General features: G+C 42.9%; 1 protein-coding gene across 8 annotated transcripts in view; it reads right to left on the reverse strand.

Annotated features, from left to right (window-relative positions):
• CEP85L (centrosomal protein 85L) overlaps positions 1-27,612 on the reverse strand; it is a 229,318-nt gene that overhangs the window by 40,883 nt on the left and 160,823 nt on the right. For all 8 annotated transcript variants that reach the window (XM_075924054.1, XM_025184651.2, XM_025184650.2 and 5 more), the window contains one exon: positions 3,028-3,149. In XM_075924054.1, the coding sequence (XP_075780169.1) occupies positions 3,028-3,149 (122 nt within the window). The remainder of the gene's footprint in view (positions 1-3,027; positions 3,150-27,612) is intronic.

The following is a 27,612-nucleotide window of genomic DNA, read 5'->3' on the forward strand; positions in this document are numbered from 1 at the left end:
AAGATATTCAATCCACCATTCCTGTCGTTAGCCCATAATCTTATATGATTATTTATGTTCTGCAAATCAATTGTTAATAAGAGATTTCAAACGCTTCACAATTAGTACAGCCCACACAGGTTTCCATTTCCTCAGAGGTAAGAGTACTTTATTAGATGGACAGAAACCAAAATCCCAGTTTCCAAATGCTCTTTGGCATTCAGCTCCAAATTTCGTGAATCGGGCTCACATCTCTTCTAGAGTAGCCAGGTTTCCGGTATTCACCCAGACAGTCGGGTATTTGTGGGCTCCGTCCAGTAAAAAAACAGAAAATACTGGACATATGAAGTGTCCAGTATTTCCTGTTTCCCTCGGACGGAAGCATGGCGGGGACAATTTTTCCTGCCACGTCTGGCGGGGACGGGAGTGTGGAGCGTGGCAGAGTCATAGCAAAGGGGGGCAGGAGGGGGCACTTTCTGGGCACCACAAGGGGGGCACCGGGCTGGGGTGGGAGTGGAGTGCATGTTGCTCTGGCCCACGTGACCAGCAGAGACCCAGGAGCTGGTCACGTGATGCCTCCCTCTACACAATGTGAGCCAAGGCAGCCAGGCCAGGCGGCATGAGCAGTGGTGGTGACTTTAAAAGTAAGATTAACTTACCCAGCTGTCCCATTCCTCCTTTGCCTGGCTCTGCGGGAGGAGGGGGAGGGATCTGATTGAGGCGGGGCGCTCCCGGCACTGGGGATGCCTGGCTCAGGGGGAGGGGTGAGTGCACGGGGATGGGGGCTGCTGAGGGGGGCCTGGTTCTGAGGCAGGGGTGAGTGCATTGGGATGGGGGGAGAGGGGAGTCCTGGCTCGGGGAGAGGGGTGGGTGCATTGGGGGTTAGTGTGTGGCCCCAAACTGGAGGCAGTGGTGCAACATTTGCTTAACAACTTTGGTCTCCCCTCCCCCCCTTTTTCCCCCCAGACAGAATTTTTTCCCCATGTTTTCTTGGGGGGAGGTGGGTATTTTTTAAACCACCTGGTGACCCCTAATCTCTTCCTTTAACATGTGCTTCATTAAACTTAAGATTTTTCATTAAAAGCATTTTTTCTCCCCCAAGTCTTCATTCAGCCAAACATCAGAAACTTCAGAAAGTGCTACAAACCTAGAAAATAACATTCAACTGTAGATTGCTACTCAACAGATGCAAAACCTGCAGACTTTTGACCTTTCAAGAACCTGACTGACTCTTACACCTGCCTAACACAATATGTAGTGTACCCCTTCTAGTGCACTAAATGTCCTAGTACAATTACATGGGTGAAACCAGAAAATCACTAAACTTTTGAATGAACTCTCTCAGAAAAATGATAAATGTAAAAAAACCAACCATATCACCTGTGGGTGTACACTTTTCACAAAGTGATCACTCTATCTGCACTATCAGTCCTCATCCTCAAACCTGGTCAACACTTTCATATGAGCCCAGGAGCTTACATTCATAACTTTCCTATACACTAAAAAATCATGGACTAAATAGAGACATTAGATTTATGGCAAAGTGTGTAGTCCGGCAACATCCCCCATCTGATTTTCCCCTCCCCTTTCCTCTTTATGGTCCCTTGAAAGGCATTAACTATTTATGCTAAACAATCTCCTCAAACCTTATATATTTGCATCTCCTGAATTTGGGCATCCGTGAACTGGGAATACCCGTGGTTCGGATATCCATGGAAAAGGAAGTGGCTCTGTGCATTACCACTCCCTCTACTCCACAGAGGGGGGAATGGCAGTAGAGCGTAGCAACGATTGGGAGGCTTTCCCCCATCACTCCCATAGAAGCAGGGGACAATGCCTGGAAGCCACAAGAGGCACAGAGCCACATTTTCCCCTGGGAGCGGGAGGCAAGGTAAGTGTCCCAAACCCCACCCACCTCACATACTCTCCCTCCCTTCCAGGCCCACACCCCACACTCAGCACCCTTCATTATGGTGAGCACCCATTCACTGGAAAATTCCATAATCTGGCACAGACTATTTCCCACAGTTGACAGATTGAAGAGGTTCAAATGTATTTAGCAGTGACACTTTGAGTTAGCCTACACTACAAAATTATGTCAACCCATCATTCAACCACTGCAGTTAATTAAATCTCTTTGTGTATGTGCACACTTGACTCTTTTTGTCTCCAATGTGGGTCCTCAAAGGAGCACTTGTGTCGACTGTAATGTCAATGTAAGGAATTGTGGGATAGCTCCTGAAAGTTAGTAACAGTCAACGTAAGCAACACTGACATTGCATCAACCAAATTACATCAACCATAACTCTACACCACTTAGGGAAGTGATGTTACTAAATCAGTGTAAAGAGGCACTTACAATCAGCAGGAGCAAAATTTAAGTGAAGACACTTTCATAGCTAAGCCAACGCAAGGCAGTTTACATTCTCAGACTTGAAGAGAATCTCACACCACAGATTACAAAGGAAGTGTTTATCTAGACATTTATTCTGAATGTATCATTCTGAGTAATTCACAAGGAGCTTTAAATTCACTTTTACCAAGTGCTTGTCTACAGTGCCAATTTCTCAAATTGTTAAGAGTTGGGTATGACTATATAATTTAACAACTATAGCATCCATTCCCAGTAACTTTTCATAGGGAAAAAAATCTTTAAAGAATGGGCTACAAATCAGGAATTTTTGTCTTCCAAGTCAAGGAATTGTACAGGCTGACAAAATTAATTAAGGTTTTATGACCAGTCAGTTTCTTACAGATTTCTTTCTGGTGGGCAACAATCCTAGTGGTGGTCTCATTTTCCTGTCTCTGGAATAAGGTCAGTGAAAAGACCATTTACACAAAGTCCCTGATCCTGCAAAGATACACATACATTTAATTGCACACACAAACTAGGTCCTATTGACTTCTGCATTAGTCTTTGCAGTTCTGAGACCTAAAAACTTTCTTTAAACCAGGTCTTTTTGAAAGTCAGCTTCTATAGTATTTTCTATGTCAATAGTCAGATCTATTACTTAACTCTGCAATTGAAGGCAAGAAAGGATTACTCACCGATCAATCACAATTTCTTTCTGTCTTAGCAACCCTTCTTTGATTTTCATAAGAGATTCCCAATTACTGAAATCCTGATAGCCTGTACTTGGGTAACCTTGACGAGATGATCCAGTCAAAACCTGCATTTAAAATATATATAGATTATTTTCAAAGAACAGTAATTCTAAGGAATTTTTTCCATGTTTGATGAGTTTCAAGTGTGAAGTTCTTCCTCGAGCAGAAGACATTCTTGTATTTAATTCTGCAGTTTTACTTAAGGGAAAATTGAGCAAAGAATTAAGCATACAATAAGTTTAAAAAAAATTAAAGAAAAGAAACTTTGATCCAAAAGATCTCATTTTCAAAGACATCATAATTTGCTCCGAAAGTATTATTAAGGCAATATCCTCTAAAACAACAGCTACAGGAGAAAAAGTCATTGAGAGGTCAAATATAGTGTGGTTAAGGAAAATACTATCATATGGTGATACACATTTTTATGCACTTGCTGCAGTTTTTTGAGAAAAATCAAAAGACTTTCTGGTGGCATTAGTTTTGTCCATGAAAGCTCATGATACAATATCTATAACTATATCTATATCTATAGTGTATTTGTTAGTCTCTAAGGTGCCACAAGACTACTTACTCGATTTTTTTAAAGTTACAGTCTAACACTGCTACCTCTCTGAGACTTTCCAGATTACTGTAATCCTTTCAGGAGTCCGATTTATCTTAATACCCCAAGATTCACCTCACTTAAACAACCTTCTTACAAAATGAGACATTAGAAATACAAACGTGTCACAGCACACTATTACTGCTTATACTTTCACATTTTTACAATACAATTACAAAATAAATTGCCTGGAATATAAATATTGTAGTTACAGTTCAGTGTAGTAATTGAGCCTGTTTTTCTTTTGTGAGCTTTGTCTGAAGCCTAAGCCCCAGATGGTGAGACTGTGCCATGCAACTTATCTTTACAGAGCGTCCTGTGGTGTGCAGCCCCAGGCAACTGTCCTGTTTGACATCCCCGAGTGCTGGCCTTCAATTGTGATCCCCTAAACAGGTATGTCAAACTCAAAGCCTACTGAGGGCTGCACAAACGAAAACTGATACCTTTCAGGGCCACCAAAGAAAATATACTCCTACTAGAAACTCATAATTATTTATTACTATAGATTATATTTTAGGTATATTTTTAAATATTTTTCAGGTCTTGTTTGACTATAATACAATAATTTGATGTGTAAAATTGTTATTTACTCATATATAAATAATACAGCAGGAAAGGGATAGCTCAGTGGCTTGAGCATTGGCCTATTAAACCCAGGATTGTGAGTTCAATACTTGAGGGGGTCACTTAAGGATCTGAGGAAAGTCTGTCAGGGATGATACCTGCTCCTGACATGAGGGCAGCAGACTGGACTCAATGACCTCTCAAGGGCCTTTCCAGTTCTATGAGATAGGTAGATCTCCATATATATTTTATTATAAATTTAAGATACTTTTTAATTTTGTATATGATACATAACTTGTTGAAATAAAAACAAGTATAGACAGTGGTTAATCAAATAGAACAGGTTTCTGTGAAAATTTGAGATACTTTGTAAGTTTGAGATTTTGCATAAACATAATTATTCACATGATTGCAAAAAATACATATTTATTGTTATAAAATTAATACAATACATTTTGTGATGCTATTTGGGAATAAATAAATAAAAAACAAAATATTAGCAAAATATCCCCCATGCTCCCTCAGAGCCAGGCATCCCTAGCTCCCCCCAACCTAATGGCTCACCCCTCCCCCAGAGCCAAGCACTCCCAGCCCCCCCTCCAACCTAATGCCTGGGTCCCAGAGCCACCATCGCCGCAGCCACACTTCTTCCTCCAGGCACTGGAGTGCATGAGCAGAGCGGCCGGCTGTGAGCAGGCGCTTGATGTTGCGCGCAGAGTGGCCGGCAGCATGTGCTGGCTGCCGTGTGCAGAGCGGCCGGCCAGCTGTGATCTGCACTTGGCCACATGCTCAGAGCAGCCAGCACTTTATTCTTTTATAAAAATGTAACTTTGATCAGGCCACATGTGGCCCGCCAGATGCCTGTTTGACATGCCTACCCTAAACCCATCCAAAGACCCCATGCCGGGGGAAGGAGGGCTGGAGGCTGCAGGTTGAAAAACACCGATCTAGATTAGATTATCTGAATATTCCAGAAGAGCTTTGTATACCCCATGGGTAATGCATACCCCTAGCTGAGAATAGGGATGTTAAAGTACATTTAATTTTGTAAACATGACATTTACAACGGTTATACATTTAAATGCAGGGGGCCAGGGTGGGAGCCACATAGCTCCCCATCTGGCCCAGGGCTGCTGTTTGCCCACCCCTGCTACAGATATAGTCTCTGATTCTCTAGCCCAATGAATAGTTATATAAGATGAACAGATCTTACAGGAGAGAGATCGCCTTTCAGAATATCCAACAGCCTTGTGCTTGGGGCACTCAGCTGGAAAGTGGGAGGTCTGGGGTGAAGTTCCTGCTTCAAACTCAGACAAAGCAGGGACTTGAAAACAGGCCTTCTCCAATCCAAAGGCCTGCCTACCCACTATGCTACTAGCTACAACCAGGGAGAGAAAGTCTCACTTCCTACCTGAGTCACATTTCTTAAGATCAGTTAGGAGAGTCAAGAATCTTTGAGGCCCTGGGTAGATACCAGCCTGTCAACCTAAGTCAGACCAGCTCCCTCCATTAGCCTTTGCTTCTCAGAAAATCCTAAAAGCATTGTCCTGTCTTCTCCATTCATATATTTCCAGGCCTGGTGGAGGGGATGTTGTGCCCAATGCAAAACACTAACAGAAACTGTTTGGCATGGCCACACAAAGCATGTCTCACAACCTTAATTGTACCAATGACAAAAGGCTGGGCTGCATAATAAAAATAGGTAAAGGTTCCTTTATTTTGCAGCATTTCCACTGCCTCCTCTCCCATTGCAGAGCTGCCTGCCTCTCTACCCCTACTAGACCCTTTTAAGGCTACAAAGGCAGGGAGAGGAAAATCTTGAATTTCAGCAGATCAGATTCTCTACTTAAGCATCGTTCCCTATCTCTCAGAGCTAAGGATTCTCTGCCTTGCTAAGACAGCTCATTAGTTCGGTATGCTGATACAGTGTCCTCTGTACTGCACAGTTATGAAATTGTCAATGTTGAGATCACCGCTTTTGCGGTATGCTACAGCAGCCTATTTCACTAATGACATTATATAAACTGGTGTAATAACTCACTGGAACAAAAAATGCAATTGCAGTGAGCAAGGGGACAAGTTTTATAAAAATAAAGCATAAATAATTTAAGGTAGGCAGAAAAGAGTGTCAACAGAACCTGCAAAATTTGATTCAACCCAGTCACATAACACGGGTGTGGAGTCCAGCCTTTCCAAAGGCATTTTCTGCCTCCTGTCTTCAAAACAGACAGTCTATAGACCTTCCCTTGAATGTCTTAGTAGAAGGAAGGAAAAGCAGACTGACAACTCCCTGTCTCAAAGACACAATACAGCACACTTCCACATTCTGTCACAGGATAGCAGTGTTAATATCAGCAAAACACTAAGGGCTTTTCTACACAGGAAATTACTCTGAAATAGCTATTCCAGATTAATTTCAGCTGTAGATTAGGGATGTGAACAGCAGGCGTGCACGGGAGAGTAGAGGAGGTGCAACAGCAGGGGAAGGTGGAGGGCTGCCTGGCCACAGCAGGTGGGAAATGGAGCTCTAGCCCAGCAGGATTTTGCATCCCTAGTGTAGATGCTTTTATTCCAGGGTAACTTTAAATCTGCATGCTACTTTAATCTGAATCAACTTCTCAATGTAGATGATCCCTCAGTGTAGACAATGGAGCCTATCTCCAACCACTAGTTTGAATTTGGCCCTATAAGAAATAGGCATGGCACAAAATTTGTGAAGTGCTTTGAGATCTAGTGAAAAATGCTGCATACGAGCTAAGTATTATTAATAATAATTATTTGAATTGTTGAGCATATCTACCAGAGGGGAGACAAAATGAAATGATTCAGAGCAACAGAAAAGATCTTAAAATCCTTTTTAAAAGGGAACGAGAATATTAACCAGATTCCAACTAGGGCAATTCTACATAAAATTCCCCTTGCTCTACCCTTCAATTGGCAAAGCTATTCTTCAGTCCTTCTCCTAAAATATTTTGCACTAGAAGATTTACTCGGTGTTGCTCCGGTCCTTAACCCAATACATTTTCAGTTTTTGGAAAATAAAATGAAAACATATATGCTTCATTTACATCATGGCTCTGGGGTGGGGCTAGAGATGAGGGGTTCAGTTTGCAGACTGTCCCGGAGACAGAGGACAACCCCAGTACTCTCTCACTGAAGCACCTTGCAGCCAGGAATGAGGAGGTGGGGGAGCCAGATTAAAAGCCAATTCCACCCAGCACCGTCCTGGCGGGGGGAAACGGGGAGGCAGAGCCGCAGCAGTCCCAGAGCCAGCACAAGCAGGGACTGTTCAGTCCCAGTTCACTCCATCTCTGCAGCTATCCCCGCTGCGGTTCTGCACTTCAAATGTAGTAAGAGCCCAGCGGTTCTTACTACCTTTAAAATGCAGAGCCGCAGCAGTGGTAGCAAGTGCCCCCCCATTACTGATGGAGTAGTTGATGGAAATTGCACCAACTACTCGATTAGCTAATTAACCACTACTTAACTTCCCTAGTAAGAAGCACTTCTCCATGGCTGCTGCAGCTCCCGTGGGCACAGCTGGAGGAGGAGTGCATGTCCCCCAGCTGGGGAGGCCCAAGTTCGTCTGCCCCATGCACTTCCCAGCCAGAATGAGGAGTGCAGCAAACTGTGCACTTTCCTCTCAATACCTGATGATGAAAGGGAACAGCCTGCAATGTTCCCAAATTAATCAAGGGTGAGGGTAGAGCTTCAGTTGCCCTGCCCTCCTTGGGAGTCTCAGGCAGTCCCAAACAATGGGGGGAACGCACCTCCAGCCAGTCCCTTTCACCTACCTGCAAAAATAGTTTTAAAAAAATCACTTTGTGCTATGAAGCAAAACAGAAAACACAACATAAAATCTGCCTCGCACAATAAAACGAGTATGTGCAGCATCTGTCAATGACCTGTGAATGCCATCTGAAAACAAGACAGAATAAACATATAATGATAAATGATTTGCCAAATAGCTGCTCTACAACGAGGGCAGTAGGGGAAAGGAGTGTCAAAATAACTACCTACATACAGTACCTTTTGTGTATTTAGGTGACTTACACACACACACACACACACTTACACTTTTTGTAATTAGAATATATACATTCCAGTAGAATGTACAATGTTTAGAGAGCATCATTATTTTCAACCAAACCTAAGTGTTTTTACCGGTCATTCCAAACTGACACATTATTTTTCCATTTCTTGTTTCCTTTTTGTGTTGTGCTATAAATACTTTACCCATGCCCAGAATAACAAAGGCTCACTTCACTCATTTAGAGCACATGGTGTTGAATACACCCATCAGCTCTCTAAATAGTTTGAATTGTGTGATGATAGGAACACAGGTGGTCCAATTACATTTCAGAACTTTTTGTCCCTTCAAGCCCTCAAGCCATGTAATGGGAATAGTTTGTTTTTAAGCGCATATACAATAAAGCCAACAACACTTTCCCACTTCAAACAGCATCACTCTCCCACTGCAACTAGAAAAGACGCCTGTCTGAAACACATAACATTCCTTTCCAACTGTCCGAGAAAACATGGCTATTTTTGCTGGCTGGCACTTCTTCCAAGCATATCTCACTCAGACTGAAAACATCTGTTCAGTGAAAACAGTATCCTTTGCAATACGGACATCCAAAGCCTCACTAGCTTGTTTTCGAACAAGGGCTTGGCCTTGACTTTTGGGACCTGGCAAGTCTTCAAGTTGCTGCTGAGACTCAGCTAGTTGCTAGAAAAAAAAATCTTTGCTGTACTGGCTTATATGCAAATATTTATTGCTGGGATACAAATTACTGACTGATATCATCATGTTTCCTAACAGTGGGAAAAGGATTTTTCTCTAGACTCCAAGATGCTAATATTCAGATAATTTAACCAAACAGCATTTGAGGTCCAATTTTTAATGACGCTATTGAAAGTTCTTCTTCAAACTTGTTCATGCTTTTTGCCTCAGAAAATAACTCAGCACATATAATTAGAGAGGCCAAAAAGGTGAGGGTCTATATTGAAAAAAAGTTAAATGATTTTTAAGATAGTCTTCCCTAAAAGTTGTATTTTAACAAGTTATTAAAATGCATTAACTTCTACTTTACAATGATCAAGTTTCCAACTGCCCACTGTTGTTCCTCATTACCAGCAAGAAGCCAAATTTAAATTAATAGAATGGCACTTCTGACCAGTTGCTTGCAGTTCAGTCAGCTGTCTCAAAAACCCACACGTTTTATGGACTATACATAGAATTTGTGTACAGTCATCATCACGTAACGGCATGCAACCCGCTTCTACAGAGAGACCAAGGTGATGGAACTGGTGCAGCTCTGCTACACAAGAATAGCAGGATTTTTCTTTTTGGGGGGTGGGAAGGGAGGAAAAAGGAGACAGTGGTGAAAGTGCTGAGGGGGAGGGGGAGGACAAATCATGAACCTATGTGGCATGCACCTCAACTCCACAGCAGTTCCCATATCAATCTAAGAGGGTTACAATGGGAGTGTGAGAGAAGGAAAGCTACATCTATTACTGTACAGAGATGCAGCTGTTCTCTCCTCCTCTGGGCAGGGGCAAGTTAGGGATTTAGTAGTGGGTTTAGTTTAGCTCTCTGGCTGCTCCATAGTATGCAAAAACAAAAAGAACGGGGGAGAGGGGATTTCTTTAACATCCTTCCTCCTGCCACCTGCACATGCTTCTTCCAAGCCATTAGTTCATTTACTTGGGCTGAGCATGTGGGAGTGGAATTGCTGCTTAACACAGCACCCCTTTAATTTAGAGAAGTGCTATGCCTATTCTGCTGATAGGTAAGATGAAGCAGAGATGTTCAGAGACTTACACACAAGATCACACAAAAAGTCAGTGTCCAAATCGGGAGCAGAATGTGGGAATCCTGACTTGCAATGTCTGAATTCTAACAATCCACAGTACTATGTCACTGCACTTAGTGCCTTTGCTATACAAAGATAAATGTTCCACCAACTCAGCAACATAATTTACTGATTTCTCAGCAGAAAAGACTATGGGTAGGTTCACAATACCATATGAGGTATGACGGTGGTTCAAGCAGACATACCTACACTGGCTTTACCTTCACTAGCGCTGCTAAAATCAGCAGTGTAAATGTGAAGCTAGAAATGTATACGAACATGTGTTTACTGCCTGAGTTGTAGTCTGTGCTGCCACTCTTCACTGCTATTCAAATAGCACCACATCAGTGTGCACTAGGGAACCTTTAATTCATACCAATAGAATCACAGAATCATAGAGCTGGAAGCGACCTCGGGAGGTCATCAAGTCCAGCCCCCTGCCCAAGGCAGGACCAATCCCAACTAAATCAACCCAGCCAGGGCTTTTTCAAACTGAGACTTAAAAACTCTAGGGATGGAGATTCCACCACCTCCCTAGGTAACCCATCCAGTGCTTCACCACCCTCCTAGTGGAATAGTTTTTCCTAATATCCAACCTAGACCTCCCCCACTGTAACTTGAGACCATTGTTCTTTTCCTGCCATCTGTCACTACTGTGAACAGCCTTTCTCCATCATCTTTGGAACCTCCCTTCAGGAAGTTGAAGGCTGCTATCAAATCCCCCCTCACTCTGCTCTTCTGAGGACTAAACAGACCCAAATCCTTCAGTTTCACCTCATAGGTCATGCACTCCAGCCCCCTAATCATTTTGGTCACCCTCCTGTGGACCGTCTCCAATGTGTCCACATCCTTTCTATAGTGGGGGGCCCAGAACTGGACACGATATTCTAGATGTGGCCTCCCCAGAGCCGAATAAAGGGGAATAATCACTTCTCTGGATCTGCTGACAATGCTCCTCCTAATGCGACCCAATATGCCATTAGCCTTCTTGGCTACAAGGGCACACTGTTAACTCATATCCAGCTTCTCATTCACTGTAATCCTCAGGTCCTTTTCTGCAGAACTGGTACTTAGCCATTTGGTCCCCAGCTTGTAACAATGCTTGGGATTCTTCAGTCCCAAGTGCAGGACTCTACACTTCTCCTAGTTGAGCCTCATTAGATTTCTTTTGGCCCAATCCTCCAATCTGTCCAGGTCACTCTGGACCCTATCCCTGCCCTCCAGCCTATCTACCTCTCCCCCTAGTTTAGTGTCATCTGCAAACTTGCTGAGGGTGCAATCCATCCCCTCATCCAGGTCATTTATAAAGATGTTGAACAAAACCGGTCCAAGAACAAATCCTTGGGAAACTCTGCTAGAAACCAACCGCCAACCTGACATTGAGCCATTGATCACTACCTGTTGGGCTCGACAATCTAGCCAGCTTTCTATCCATTTTGCAGTCCATTTATCCAATCCATATTCCCTTAACCTGCTGGCAGGAATATTGTGGGAGACTGTATCAAAAGCTAAAGTCAAGGTATATCACACTGACTTTCTCATATCTACATCATAGAAGCTAATCAGTTACCTCATCATAGAAGCTAATCAGATTGGTCAGGCACGACTTGCCCTTCATGAATCCATGTTGACTATTCCTGATCACCTTTCCCTCTTCCAACTGCTTCAAAATGGATTCCTTGAAGATCCCCTCCATAATTTTTCCAGGGATTGAGATAAGGCTGACAGGTCTGTAGTTCCCTGGATTGTCCTTCTTCCCTTTTTTAAAAGATGGACACTACATTTGCCTTTTTCCAGTCTTCCGGGATCTCTCCCGATCTTCACAAGTTTTCAAAGATAATGGCCAAAGGCTCCGCAGTGACACTTACCAACTCCCTCAGTACCCTCGGATGCATTAAATCCAGGCCCATGGATTTGTGTAAGTTTAGCTTTTCTAAATAGTTCCTAACTTGTTCTTTCCTCACCAAGGGCTGTCCATCTCCTTCCCATACTGTGTTGTCTAGTGCATTTGTCTGGGAGCTGACCTTGTCCGTAAAGACAGAGGCAAAGAAAGCTTTGAGTACTTTAGCTTTTCCCACATCATGTCACTAGGTTACCTCCCTCATCCAAAAAGGGCCCCATACCATCTCTGATCACCCTCTTATTGCTAACATGCCTGCAGAAACCCTTCTTGTTATCCTTCACATCCCTTGCCAGCTGCAATTCCAATTGCACTTTCGCCTTCCTGATAACTCCCCTGCATTCTCGAGCGATATATATATACTCCTTCCTAGTCATCTGTCCAAGTTTCCACTTCTTGTAAGCTTCCTTTTTGTGTTTAAGCTCACCAAGGATGTCCCCAGTAAGCCAATCTGGTCGCCTAACGTATTTGCTTTTCTTGCTGCGCATCAGAATGGTTTCTTTCTGTGCCTTTAATAAGGCTTCTTTAAAATACTGCCAGCTCTCCTGGACTCCTTTCCACTTCATGTAAGCATCCCAGGGAATCCTGCTCATCAGTTCTCCGAGGGAGTCAAAGTCTGCTCTTCTGAAGTCCAGGGTGTGTATTTTGCTACTCTCCTTTCTTCCTTTGGTCGGGATCCTGAAATCTACCATCTCATGATCACTGCTTCCCAGGTTGTCACCCACCTCTTCTTCCCCTACTAGTTCCTCCCTGTTTGTGAGCAGCAGGTCAAGCTGCGCATGGCCCCTGGTTGGTACCTTCAGCACTTGTACCAAGAAGTTATTCCCAATATTCTCCAAAAACTTCCTGGATTGTCTGTGTACTGCTGTATTGGTCTCCCAACAGATATCAGGGTGATTAAAGCCACCCATGAGAACCAGTGCCTGCGATCTGGAAGCTTCTCTCAGTTGTCTGAAGAAAGCCTCATCTACCTCATCCACCTGATCTGGTGGTCTATTGCAGACCCCACCTACAACATCACCCCGTCTTCTTCTTTTGGGGGCGGTGGTCATGGAACCCCCATTCCTAGGACTATGCATCCCATGCTTTCCAGTAGATGGTGTTCTCTTCTGATTTCTTCCCTGAGAAGTCCCTGCCAAAGCATTCTCCACCGCGGTGCCCGTGGAGAGAGCCTGATAGCGGTTACTTACCTCTACAGGAATGGGGGATACCGGAGTTGGATGCCTTTTCCTTCTAGAGGTTATATGCTGCCAGTTTTCTTCCTTATCCTGTATTGCCCTGACTGGCTCTTCAGCCTACTGTGCCTGCAGGATTAAACGCTGCCTTCTAACAAGGAAGTCTTCATCCTCTCTGATAGAACGTAGGGTCGATACTTGGGCCTCAAGTCCTCTAATTTTTTCTTCCAAAATGGCAACCAGCTTGCACTTAGTGCAGATGAAATCCCTTCTTTCTTCTGGGAGGAAGACAAACATGGCACATGCTGTGCAGGTAACAATAGCAGACCTATCACCATCCATACCTGGCTTCCTTCTGAGAGATTCCTCAGCTGTTATTTAATGCCTTCTTGATTGGCAGGAGTGTAGTGAAAAAGATTTTAAAGAATGGCAAGTGTATCTTACCTTTTTTCCACTCCCCTTCCTAACTCCCTCTCCAAACTCCCTGTTAACAAACCCTGGTCGCTGACTCACTCCTTTATAAAGCCCCGGACTGCCTTATAGCCCTCTCCCTGATTAAGGCTGAACCAAGGAGCAGAGGTTTCTAGATTTCAAACAATAGACCCTATCTGGGCCAGATAATGCACAACATGCAAATCACATCCCTATAGTGCATGTTTCATGTAGACAAACCCTAAGGCATGAAAAAATCTGTTAATGCCTCTCTAAATCCAGTGAAAATCGTGTTGATCTGCAATTTTCAAAAACAACAAATAGTCCTCTGGCACCTTAGAGACTAATCAAAATCTATAAAATCATGAGCTTTTGTGGGTAAAACACTTTTCCTCAGATGAATTGGAGTGGAAATAACAGAAACCAAGAGAAGTCCTATGGATCTTATAGACTAACAGATTTATTGGAGCATAAGCTTTCATGGGCAAAGATCCACTTTGTCAGATACATGTCAAGAGATATATATCCTGCGCACTATAGGTCAGAGTTTGTCCTAAATTATAACCAAGCAACCTAGTGGAGCCCCGCAGAGACTGCTGTTAAGTCTAGTCTTCTTAAACATCTTTATTAAGTGAAGAAAAATGAGTATTTGGAGATCAGCGTATAGCAACATAAAATAATGAGATCCAGTTTGGAAAAATGCAACCTAATGCATTTTGGAAAATACATATACTTGATGTCAGAATGTTACCTGGAAAGCAAGTTACGAGAGAAATTATGGGTAAAAATTAGATGTGTTTTGCAGCTATGTTATATTGCAAAGAAAAAAGAAGGTGAATGCAGTTTTGGGCTCCATACACAAAATCAACAGATTATGGAGGAGAGAAGAAGAAGAAAAGTCTCTTTATGGACAGTTCTGATGTGAAACCATGTGGAATATTTTCTGGTTATGTGGTGCCCAGAACTGTGGGTTATGTGGTGCCCAGAACAAAGATGTTGATGTACTGAATGGAGTTTGGAGAAGAAAAACAAAAAAGATCCAGGAGCCAAAGAGGCTGAATTATGAGGAAGGGTTAAAAGACCACATGCATAGTTTGGAGAGTCATAACAGTCTGTAAATATTTCCATGGACAGGGGGCAATTATTTAATTGGTGTATGCACAATGCACAACTAAAAATAGTGTGAAAATGTAAGCTAAACCAGGAAAAACAATGACAATGAGACATAATAGGCAGTTTAAAATGAAATCACCTCTTTTTTTTTTTTAAAACAACCCTGGACAAAAACACTAGAGAAAACAGAGAATAAGCCTGCCCTGGCAGAAAGATGAGGAGGATGACTTACTAGGTCTTTTTCTTCCCAATGTCTACAATTAGCATTGCACAGGTGTAGCTGAGGACAGAATCCATCCCACTATGTCTAGCATTGTTCAGTTGAGGAGCAAGTAATATACTGTAAAACACACCCACAAATCGTTCCACTTTAAAAATACATAGTCACAATTGTGTGATCTAAAAGTGCACACAAGGGACTTCTGCAGATCAAAAGGCTAGAATGAGAGTTTTACTAACTAATATCCCAATTCTCAAAAGTCAAAATTAGCGCTGGCAATTTGGAATCTAACTTTGGCGAAGAACAATACATCACAAGTCTTCTTTCCCAGTTTTAAGTGTTCCATTGTTTGGAAGATTATTTTTATACTAGCCAATTAGCCCGTCATAAGACGGGATTTTCAGGTCTCTCCTCCACATCGGTCTTCTCTCCTGAGCCTCCGGTCTTTCGCTCCGTCTCTCTTTCCTCCTCCTACTGTCTCTCCCTCCCTCTCAGCTCTCCTCCGCCTCCTGCCTCTCTCTCCATCTCTCTCTTTCTCTTCTCCTCCCCTTCCTGCCTCTCACTCAGGGGACCACGGAGCCCAAACGGTCGCTCGCGCCAACTTGCTCCCATGTGGCGGCCCGGCTGAGCGGCGCAGAAGTCAGCTGAGAGCCACAGCGGCGAAGGACGTGTCTCAGGCAACAGCACCGCCCAGAGGCAACAGCCAACATTTCAGCATTACAGAGTCACAGACACTGGGCTACTATATATATGATGACTACATATCAGACTCTGCAGTGATAATATTTAGAACATAGCACATCAAATTCTATAAGTATTATTCTTTCTTCTTCTCCTGTCTTTGTAGTTGTTGTTTAGATTTCATAGTGATAAATAGTTGTTTTGCTCTGTAAAGTTGGCCAGATTTGCCTCTATTCTGCCAAGTGGACCTATATTCGTGACTTACATTGTATAATTGTTTAACATTCCTCATTTATTAAAAAGGAAAAATGCTACTTAGGGCAGCTTCTGATCAACAATGCTTTTATTGCTGTTTTTGTAAGCAACTCAGTAACTGATGAAATACAGCTTTCAATAGGGAAAAAATGAAAGGTAACAACATACATAACACTATATCGTCCATTGTAAAAGCAACATTTTTCCCCCAAAAACATTCAGTGAAACTTTCCTAGTACTGGTGTTTTAACTACACATGAACTAGAGCAGTATATTAAGCATAAGATATCATTACACACCAATTTATTTCAGATTAGGTAGGTGAAAGAAAAGAAACAGGACAGAAACATACAAATTAATTTGTTTTCATAACGGTGAAATTAACTTTCTATTGTGTACGGTAAGTTGTACATGGCAAGTTGCAAGGTTGCTAGTAGCAGTCCTGGCTTCAGTACCACATATGGGCTGGCTACAGACTTTCCCTCCCAGAGAGCAAGCGAGAGAGAGAGCATGAGAGACCAGATGAGTACTTATACCCAAGATCCTTTAATGCACTGCCAGGAATAGCTAATGTAGATTTAACAGAGGTAAGTGACACAGAGCGTCACCAAATGATTGATCTGTACAATACAGTTTAGCAGTCCATTACAAATACGATGTATGCAAATTAGGCCAGGTCTACTCTTGGGGGAAAAGTCAAAGTAAGGTATACAACTCCAGCTATGTGAATAGCGTAACTGGAGTTCATGTACCTTAATTCAACTTACCACGACATTCGCATGTCTTCACTGTGGGGGATCGATGGAAAAAAACTCTCCCGTTGACTCCCCGTAACTCCTCACAACACAATGGAGTACCAGAGTCGTTGGGAGAGTGATCAGTGGTCAATTTAGGGTACCTTAGACCAGCTACAACGAGCCCCGGGAAATCAATCACCGCAGTGTTGATCTCCCTGAAGTGTAGAAAAGGCCTCAGGATCTGACACTGTCAGCACTTATTACTGGGTATAGTGCTCACTACCATGCACAGCTCCATGAAAATATGAGCCCAATGCACCCATTTATGTTATATGGGAGAGTCCCAGGGAGGGATCCTGAGATCCTGCACCAAGGAGCAGCATGGCTGAACCCCACCTGCATGCATCTGCATAAGGCAAGAGACATTGCAGTAGTCTTCTTGATTCTACAGGTTGCTAGAGTCAATGGACTGTGGTGCAGAGAGCGAGGCACAGGGATGCAGGATAGAAGTACCTGCACAGGGGAAATTGGGGGTAGACTCGGGCCACTCTCAGAATATTTTCACTGCCACTCACATTTTAATGCGCCTTTCACAGAAGCATAAAAGGTACACGGCCTATGGAGATCACTGTTAATGACCAATGCCTCACACGATAAGCAGTGCTTCAAACTCAGTATCTCCAATGCCTATTGCCAAAACCAACTATTAAAATAAACTTGAAGGTATAAAATAAAAATTAAAAATCACTTACCAGATGTGAACAGCTAACAAACTGTTGACAGATTAACTCGCTCCTTAACTAGCTACCTACACAGAACTAAATCTCCCAGTGGGCTCTGCTACAGGCAATGGGCAGTGAGGAGGAACCCAGTGGGACTGGGAGTTACCAACCTTACGCAGCTTCAGGCGAGGCCATAAAGAAGTGCAGGATGCATGCATCTCAACAAATACTGCTGCAAAAAATTCCCTGGCTCTGGCATTCTGGAATAGAGCTTTTGTTGACATTTTGTATTATGACAGTGTAACATAAACAGACCCTAGTTTGCAGCAGGTGAGATCAAACCTAAAATCTCTGCATGAGTGACTATTGCATCAACTAAAAGCCATATGGCTCTTAACCAAGGCTAAGCAAACTTGGTTGCAAACTCATTAATCTCTAGTTGGGCTAGTGCCACTAGAAGGGGCAAAGTGCAACACTAAGCAGGCATGTGTTAGGAGAACATAGTGGTCCCCACTGCACAACGATAATGAAGATGGTTTCTGCTGCCCCATGCAGCTTATGTAAATAATTCTTATTATGCTCAGAATCTGTCCATCCTCTAGTCTACATATCTGCAGGTTTACTCTGCACACATCACTATTGTACTGAGTTCAGTAGGAAGACCTAAATACAAAAAAGATATCACTTGGTGCTATGGTTACCTGCACATGGGTGGTGAGAACATCAGTTTTCCTTTCATGGGATTTTTTTTTTCTAAGAATGGCACCAGTGGTGATCTTACAAACAACAAAATCTCTATTTAAAAGTGAAAAGAACATTGACTCAGAAAATACAGTTTTGCAAAGTACATGACAGATACGCACTGCCACGGGTACCTCTCTTATAGCACAAGAATGTTGTCTCAGTTGTGGCATGGTATCAGTCACTCAGCTGTGATCCACAACTTTCCATCTATGCCACTTCTGAGCCAACATACGCTTACATAGGGAAAGAGATATTCCCAAAGCTGTGGACTTGATTATATACCTCCTTTTGCATATCTACTCACTATCAACAAAACCATTAGACACAAAAGCAACATCAATGTCATTCCTTTAAAGCAGTGGTTCTCAATTTTTTGGGCCTGACCACCTGGCTCAATGTAAAACTTTCTGCAGACCACCAGTTGCTAATAGAAACTCACTGGTAATTACATAATTACCCCTGGGCCATTTTGCTAGTGCTGCAGCTAGAGAGAATGGTTTAATTTAAATTATTAAACAGATTAAGCATTTTAACTGTCTCATGTATTGGGGGGGTAGCCATGTTAGTCTGAATCTGCATAAACAATGAAAAGTCCTGTGGCACCTTATAGATGAACGTATCTGACATGCATCTGACAAAGTGGGTCTTTGCCCACAAAAGCTTATGCTCCAATAAATCTGTTAACTTTCTCATGTTAGCTTATCAAATTTCATTTTAAATAAAGTAAAATATTAATTTATGTCCAAAACAAAAGGTTTCAATGTTTTCTTTATTTACAGCAGGGGTGGGGAACGTTTTTTGGATCAGGGGTCACTGACCCACAGAAAAATCAGTTGCAGACCACACAAGTGTGAAGCAAAAAAACTTCAAACACACCCAATCCTCACTGATGTGGCTTTCAAATGAGACACCTCACTCCTCTTGTGCTCCAGCCCCATGGGGTATGGGGAAGGGACAGGGAGTACTGAGATTCAGGGCTTCTCATAGGCCAGATTTACTTTTCTGGGGTTCCGGAGGTAGTGGATTTTATGGACCCCCCCATAGGCTCTGCAGAGGGGACAAAAATGAAAGGTACAGTGTGAGGGACAGGGTTGCCAGCAAATGGGATAGGGATGGGGCACAGGATCTGGAAGAGATGTGGGGTGCAGTAAGGGGAGGTTGTGAGATCTAGGTGGGAGGTAGGATGCAGAAGCAGGCTGGAAGTAGGGTGTTTGACTAAGGGGAGGGAGCAGGAGCTAGGGAGGGTACAGTGTGTAGCCAGGAGGAAGAGTGCAGGAGCAGGCTGCGGGTAGGTGTTTAGCCAGAGGGAAGGGTACAGGAGCAAGAGAGGCCGTGGGTAGGGTGTCTGGTCAGGAAGGAGAGTGCTGAAGCAAGAGAGGTCACAGAGTCTGGATAGGAGGGAGGGTGCAGGAGCAAGGCAGGGTGTTGGAGCAAGCTGGGGGTACAGGGTCTTGGCAGTGAGTGAGGGAAATTGGTGTGCAGGGGTCTGGGCATGAGGGGGGACAATTAGCTGACTTTGCACCCCCTTGCAGCAGGGAAAACATCCCTACAGCACACTGCTGTTCCCCCAGAAGGGTGGGGAGGAAGCTCAGCCTCCCTTCAACATTCAGCAGAGAACCTGTGCAGCTGCAAGGCTACAACACCAGTTCAGACTTCCCACTCAGAGAGTGCGCGGGGAGGAGACGGGTGAAGAAAGGCCCAACCTTCCCTGCGAGACTCAGCTCACGGTGGAGAGCAGCTCCATGTGCTGCTGCTCCCCTAGCGGGGTGGGGAGGGGCAGGGAGAGAGAGCAACAGTGCACGGAGCCCACCTACCAAACCAAAGCATGCCCAATTCTGCAGTGCCCCAGCTGGGCTCCAAGTGTCCCCCGGCAGGGCTGAAGCGGTAGCTACAAGGCACGGAGGTCCAGGAGCAGCTCCACCAGTATTTGTCTCGGACCTGCCCAGCCCCTCCAGCAGCGGTGGTGGCAGCTGCTGTACAAAGAACAAGCAGCCCGGAGGTGGCGTGGCCAGACTTGGGGCCCCGTGCACTCTAGGCAATCCCACGGGGGGAGAGAGAAGGCTGTGTGGAACATGGTGGTGGGGCAGTGGATGGTGAAAGATCACCAGGCACGGGGCTCACTGTGCTGGAACTCAGGAAATGCTCTGATCCTGATTGAATCCGCACTACAGGCTCCGATCTGCCCCCAAAACAGCTTGCCACCGGAAGCTGGTCTGGCTGCCTGCTAGCAAAGAGCCAAGGGATCCGCTTATGCGCTCTGGGAGGGGGAGAGCCCTTTGCTGCAGCACTGTGCTAGAGAGAGTCCCTGCGAGACTGTCCCAGCCGGGGGAAGGGAAATAGTGGTGCACAAGCGGAAAACTACGACATATGTTTGGTGTACCCAGTGCGGGGGGGAGGAGGGAGCGGTGCTGATTTTGAGCCACGGAGGTGGGCACAGATTCCACGGACCACACTCTGAGATCCACTGCTTTAAAGCTTGCGTCAATATTATTTTGTTCAGAAACTCCTTCCATTTATGTTCTGGCAAATGCTTTGAGCATGAAACACTTCTAGGTGCCACTTAATATGATGTTAAGACCAATAGTGCCTGGAATTTTCCATAGATAACAAGTGGGTCCCTCCTAAGTTTAGAAGCACTTGTTTTATTAAGTGATCATATTATCTTCCCATTACATTTAAATCCAAACATTCTTTAATGAAACATTCTGGGGCTTTACTGGGTGAACGGCTGTAATCTTTTTTCCCCTTTCATTCTCTGAAGCTGTGTGTGATACAAGCTGCTAAGCTAAGCTAGAAACCAGCATAAGCATAAAAATGTAAATACAGTTAGTCAATGTGAAAAGTAAGCACTAATGTTAAAACCAAAAAATTGTGCACTCAAAAAGGTGAAGAAAGAGTTATGGCTGATTCACTGTAAGTAATTTTTAATATTACAATAGCACACAGAGACCCAAATAAGGTATAAACCCCCACTGTTTTAGGCATTGTACACACAAAATATAAAGACAATCCCTGCCCTAAAAATCTTCCAGTCTATATACATGATAGAGAAAATAGATAGCTAAAACAAGTGAACAAAGAGAAGGAAACAAACAATTAAACCATTACAACCGAAGCATAATGAATAACAGTATCAGCAAACCCACCGCCAAAAATCCCCAGTGCCTGTCAGTTCATTTATATGGTGCCATCTCCTAAACACAGCCATCTTTATAGCAGATCTAAGCAGAACTATATCCAGTTAAGGGATAAGCATATGCTGTCTATCTCCATATCCCTACTTTATCATTTAGGGGAATGTTTCTTAAACTTTTTAAGATCGAGGAACACCAAACAATTTTTTTTTTTTATGGGGAGCACACCAAGCAAGCAAAAAAAAAAAAAAAAAAAAAAAAAAAAAGGGTTGGGGAGAAAAAAGGTCAGGGGGGAAGTTATTGAGAAAAAAGGTCGCCTGCCCCTTTAAGGGAGGCCATTTTTAATTCTGTTGTTCTCCACGGCACACCGGTGTGCCACAGAATACAGTTTAAGAAACAATGATTTAGGGCATGTAATAATTAGTCACTACTCACCTCTACAGTTCATCCTGCTGCCAGTGGTGATTGTACCATGTATCGGGGAACAATCTGGGCCTCACAATAACAAGCCAAATAGTTTAGTATCCTAGGAACATTGATAAACTACACGTTTGATGGGGCACGGACTAGATTTCATTTTGTTCCATGCTATCTACACCTTCCAGCACTACACAAATAGCAAATATTTTTAAAAATTCTCAAGAAATTAGGACAGAATTTTAAGACTTTTTTTATACCCACCTTGGGCTTGATTGCTCTCAGGTGCTGATCATCCACCTCTCTCATTAATTTCAGCTAGAGTTTTGGGCACGTCTAAAAAAAAATCAAGGCTGAGATGACTCAAACTCAGAGGACACATCAAAATTCTGGTCTGAAGCTTCTACGGGCTCATAATGAACTGAAAATTGCAATCCATCTGGCCTCTGACTGAAAATCCATACAAATGGAACTCTGACAAGTGTGGAAGAGAGTCCAGCAGACCGTGTGTGGAAGAAGTGAAAGTTTGGCTTCATTCCAGATCGTGAACCTCTTCCACTGGACATTATGAGGAGTACTTGAGACACACTTGTCTCTAACAAAACTAGAAGTTCCATATATGGGTCCCTTTTCCTTGGAAGAGATGCCAGAGGTAGGAAGGTCTAGCTTGATAATACCAAAATTCAGGCCTTGAAGGCTTAAGGCAAGAAGAAAGATTCTAATACATTCCACTTCCTAATGGATGGTAATACCTACCCATTATAGGCTATGTCTACACTGCATCCCTCTTGCGTAAAATCCTATGCAAACAAAGCATGGCAATATGCTAATCTGCACTGAATTTGCATAATTAATTAGGGGTGTTTTTTGTGCAAGAGGCTTTTGCGCAAAAACGGGCCCTGGTTAATTATGCAAATGAAGCACGTCAATATGCTAATCCATGCTTCATTTGCATAGACTTTTGCGCAAGAGGGATAAAGTATAGACATAGCCATAGAGTGCTCTTCACCTTTACATTTCAAAGAACTACAGACCAGAGCTAGACATATTATCCCCATTTTACAGATCAGGAAACTAAGGCACAGAAAGGTAAAGTGACTTGCCCAGAGTCACGCAGGAAAGCTGCTCAAAGGCAGAAATGAAATTCAGTCTCCTGAGTCCCAGTCCAGTGATATATCCATGTTGGGATGTAAATAAAAACAGCTGAAGAAGACAACTTCTATAGTGCTGTAACCACTCAAGGTTTGGGTAGAAGAGCGCACATGATCCAGAAGCTATGATCAGTAGTTCTCTTTTTCCAGTATTAAGAAAATCACAGCTTTTAATTATTTTTCTCATTTGTGGTTTAATAGGTGCAATCAAAGCAGATTTTCAAATAGGAATACAAGTAATGTACCGTATGTGAACAACATTTTTTCTCAAATGATAACTGAAAAGCCATAAAAATGGGAAGCCAAAGAATTTTGGTGATAACTTAAATATTATAAAAGACAATATAACGAAGAAAAGTAAAGTCATTTCAGTCATGACTCTATGAGTTTGTCTAGACTACATGAGGCATAAGGGAGTGGTTGACAAAGGCTTCCCTTGTCGACCGATCCGCGTCTAGACTGCTGCGCTTTGCCGGATCAGCTGATTGTTGGCACAGCGTGGCGGCCATTTTTATTTTAATGAAGCGGGGATTATTTAAATCCCTGCTTCTTTGACTATGTCGGTAAACTAGTTTACATGCCTCCGTCAACGGAGCCATGTAGTCTAGACACACCCTACAGCAGTGGTCCCCAACCTTTTGGGGCTGCCGGGCGGCCGGGGGTGGGGCCGCTCATGCAACACATGCCTGGGGGTGGGGCCACTCATGCACCACACTCCCAGGGCAGGGGCCACACGCCCAGGGCGCAAGAATGGCTTGGGCCGGCCCTGATCACTTGGCAGGCATACATAAATGCCCTGGCAGGTGCCATGGCTCCCGCAAGCACCATGTTGGGGACCACTGCTCTATAGGGCAGTACTATCGGGAATCTGTTCTTATTGCTTAGGGATGTTTTCTTCTGAGGAGTAGATCCATGGAAGCTAAAAGACCTCTTTATGCCACCTCCATCTTGATCTAAGTTAAGTGCCCTTTGGAGCTGGATGGAGCATTGCATAAGGTACTTTGGAGGATAGGGTCAAAATTCAAAATGATCTGGACAAACTAGAGAAATGGTCTGAGGTAAACAGGATGAAGATTAATAAGGACAAATGCAAAGTACTCCACTTACGAAGGAGCAATCAGTTTCACACATACAGAATGGGAAGTGATTGTCTAGGAAGGAGTACTGCTGAAATGGATCTAGGAGGTCAGAATAGACCACAAGTTAAACATGAGTCAACAATGTGACACAAAAAAAGCAAACACGATTCTGGGACACATTAACAGGAGTGTTGTGAGTAAGACAGAAGAAGTCATTCTTTCGCTTTACTCTGCGCTAATTAGGCCTCAATTGGAGTATTGTGTTCAGTTCTGGGCACCACATTTCAAGAAAGATGAGGAGAAATTGGAGAAGGTGCAGAGAAGATCAACAAAATGATTAAAGGTCTAGAAAACATGAGCTATGAGAAAAGACAAAGAATTGGGCTTGTTTAGTTTAGAAAAGAGAAGACTGAGAGGGGACATGATAGCAATGTTCAATTATCTAAAAGAGTGTAACAACGAGGAGGGAGAAAAAAAATGTTCTCCTTGGCTTCTGAGGAGAAGACATGGAGCAATGGGCTTAAATTGCAGCAAAGGAGGTTTAGGTTGGACATTACGAAAAACTTCCTAATTGTCAGGGTGGTTAAACACTGGAATAAATTGCCTAGGTGAGTTGTGGAATCTCCATCATTGGAGATATTTAGGAGTAAGTTGGATAAACATTTATCAGGGATGATCTAGACAGTGCTTGGTCCTGCCATGAGAGCAGGGGACTGGATTCAGTGACTTCTCGAGGTCCCTTATAGAATCATGCAATCCTAGAACTAGGAGAGGACTCGTGCCCTCCATGAGTCCTACTGCATATTAAAATGAGACTAGCTACTACAGTACTCGCTGTGATATGACCCTCAGGTTCCTGAGTATTGCTAATATGTTTCTCAATTGGGTAAAGTTTGAGCACTCCCCTGTTATATATGACAATCTACTCCTGAGGATATGTAGCAGCTGAAGTCCAAAACACAATCTCTGGCCTCCATTCTATAATTGCTGTTAAACTGGAGATAATCCAGTGCCACCGCACTTGGCAAGTGAAACATGGTCTTCAAACCTTTTATCTCTCCTTCATATGCCTTTGTCCCAGTGTTCATCTGTCACTCATACCATGTCAAAGAACACAACTAATCTCTCTGTTTCCTGGAACAGTTTATCTGAAAGGCACTCAACATCGTTTCTTTGTCACAAGAATCTCAGCACATCACTTAATGCAAATGAGTTAATCAACTGGGAAGACTAAAACTTGAAATTACAATGCTTTTGAAGATTCTGTAATTGTTAAAAAACAAGCAATGTGTTATCCAAAAGCACTGATTCTGAAGCAATTTTTTTTTTCTTGAATAATCTCCGCTGTATCATGCTGCTTTCTGGCACTGAGACAGAAGTTAACTTTCTACAGGTTGAACCTCTCTAGCCCGGCACTCTCAGGACCTGACTGGTGCTGAATTAGAAGACTTGCCGAATCACAGGAGGTCAATATTGTCTAGAAGCATTACCAACACTTCCTCTGCTTACTGGGCTCTTAGTTCTAATTTACCTTTAAATGTCTTCTAAGTAACACCACAGAACACTGAAAGCCAGAACTGGAGGCTGTAAACAAACTTTATGGGACCACAAGAAACTTGGTCATATCCATGAATGTGGACAACCAGGTAACTAAAATCATGACGAACTGAAGAGTTCTAGACTATAGAGGTTCAACTTGTAGTTTAATAAATTGGCTATTGAACAGATAAAAATGTGTTGATATAAAACAAACCAGATGTTTTACAGCATATAGATGTTTATGGTGTTAACATTTATTTTAAAAAAATAAGGTTTTACATGGGTGCAATTTATGCCAAATATATGTCTAAAAAATAAATTGTATATTTTGGAGGTCACTATGCACACAATACCACAAGACACAGACAAAAATACTTTTTGCTCCTCTTCCCCTATCTTTCCAATAGGTCAAAGTGTCAAAGAACCTAACAGGTGCCATTATACTTGTTAACGCTGTAAATTCCTGCACTTGTTAAAAGTTCATGCCCCTAAGACTGAAGTAAATTAAAATAATAAAGTAGGGATGTACAATTTTGATAATTTGGCTAATCGAATAGTCGATAAGGGCACTTCTTCCCCAGGGCTGTTGCTACACTTCAAAGGCAAAAGCACCGCAAGCAGCATGGGGCCAACGGGGGACTCAAGCAGTCCCCATGTCCGCTGACGCATTTCAAAGCGGCAGTACCACATGGAGCCCAGGTTCATCGCGGGAGTCCCCAGCTGACCCCGGATGCCACACATCACTACTGCTTTGAAACACCCCCTCCTTTTTCCCCCGCCCTTGCTGCCTCTTTCAGATAGAGGCAGCAAGGGGGGGAAATGACTAGTCAACTAGTCATTCACATCCCTATAATAAAGCTGATCTTTTCTAAAATGGTCTTCTGTTAGTAACAAACCTGACAATCAATACAATTAGAGCCTCTAGCATTCCACAAGAAAACAATGTCCTAGAGATCTATAATGCTGCAGCTCCAATGAGAGACTTTTCTATTCAGTTATGTTCCATAAGATTTTAAACCTACATGGTTATGTAGACTTAAGTAAATAGGTACAAGGCCAAGGACTTAATTTACCTTGCTATTGTGACAAGCTATTGTGGATAAAATAAATCCAAAGGCATTTTAATGACATGCCAAATTTAGGAAATGATTTAGAACTTCTCCTCCTTTTACTAGAAGTTAATATAAACGGGGCTAAGATGACAGGCCTTGATCTTCACACCACAGGTGTGCGGAAGGAATGCCTCCTCCACAAGAGTCCACACAATCCTATGTAAGTCAATCTAGGAAGCAGGGAAGGTGGCGGTCTTAGAAAGGACTCTCCCTGATTATCTTTCTCTTTTACTGTTGATAGAGTATGTTATAACAGTAGCCTGACAGCAGCACGAGGTAGGAGGAAAACAAAGAGAAAGGGTAAAAATATCCTGGAGTGACGTGATAAAGGGCAATGGAAGAAAATTCAGAATACTTGTGATCGTCATCAAAGTAAATGACTAATTAAATTACCCTGAAGACTATGGAGTGCTATTTATCTATTTATATAATTTTCATGATTAAAAACAAACAAAAAACTAAAATCAGACTGTGTAGATTATATGTTAACATCATAACTTTGATCTTATTTGTTATTCCTGAAGCATGAACTCTGGTTGTGTTGCTAGAGAATGTTTCACTAAATGCTTCACTAAGGTAAACAAAATCAAACAAAGGTTCAACCCCCTTCCTTCTATTGAAAACAGTAGAATCTGTTGACCACTGAACTCAGGACTTCTTTCTTAAACATGGCCACCAAAATCAAGCAAGAAAATTTAGAGACAGGAAACGGTCTTAAAATGTAATTGTATTCCATTAAAACGACTAAATAAAATGACGTGTTTTTAATCAGACCTTCTTTTAGGGCCAGATTTTTAGCAGGTGTAAAACTGTATATGCACATTGGCTTTAATGAGACTGTGCTTACTTACAGCAGTGGAAGAAGTAGCCTTTTCTATGCTTTTAGAATCACATTTACCAAGTTCAGTAAGAAAAAAGTTCTCACCACTTTTTACTCTTGTTGCTTCTGTAATGAAACAGAAGCAAAGAACAAATGTACTGGATTCTATTCTTCCTATACACTAGCATAGGTGTTCCCTAAATTAAAATCAGTGACAACTGTGCAAATACGCAAACAACAACAGTGAGGTTGAATAGATATCACCAAGAACAGTATTTGG

This window comes from Pelodiscus sinensis, chromosome 3 (assembly GCF_049634645.1).
Source record: "Pelodiscus sinensis isolate JC-2024 chromosome 3, ASM4963464v1, whole genome shotgun sequence".
Taxonomy (NCBI): domain Eukaryota; kingdom Metazoa; phylum Chordata; order Testudines; family Trionychidae; genus Pelodiscus; species Pelodiscus sinensis.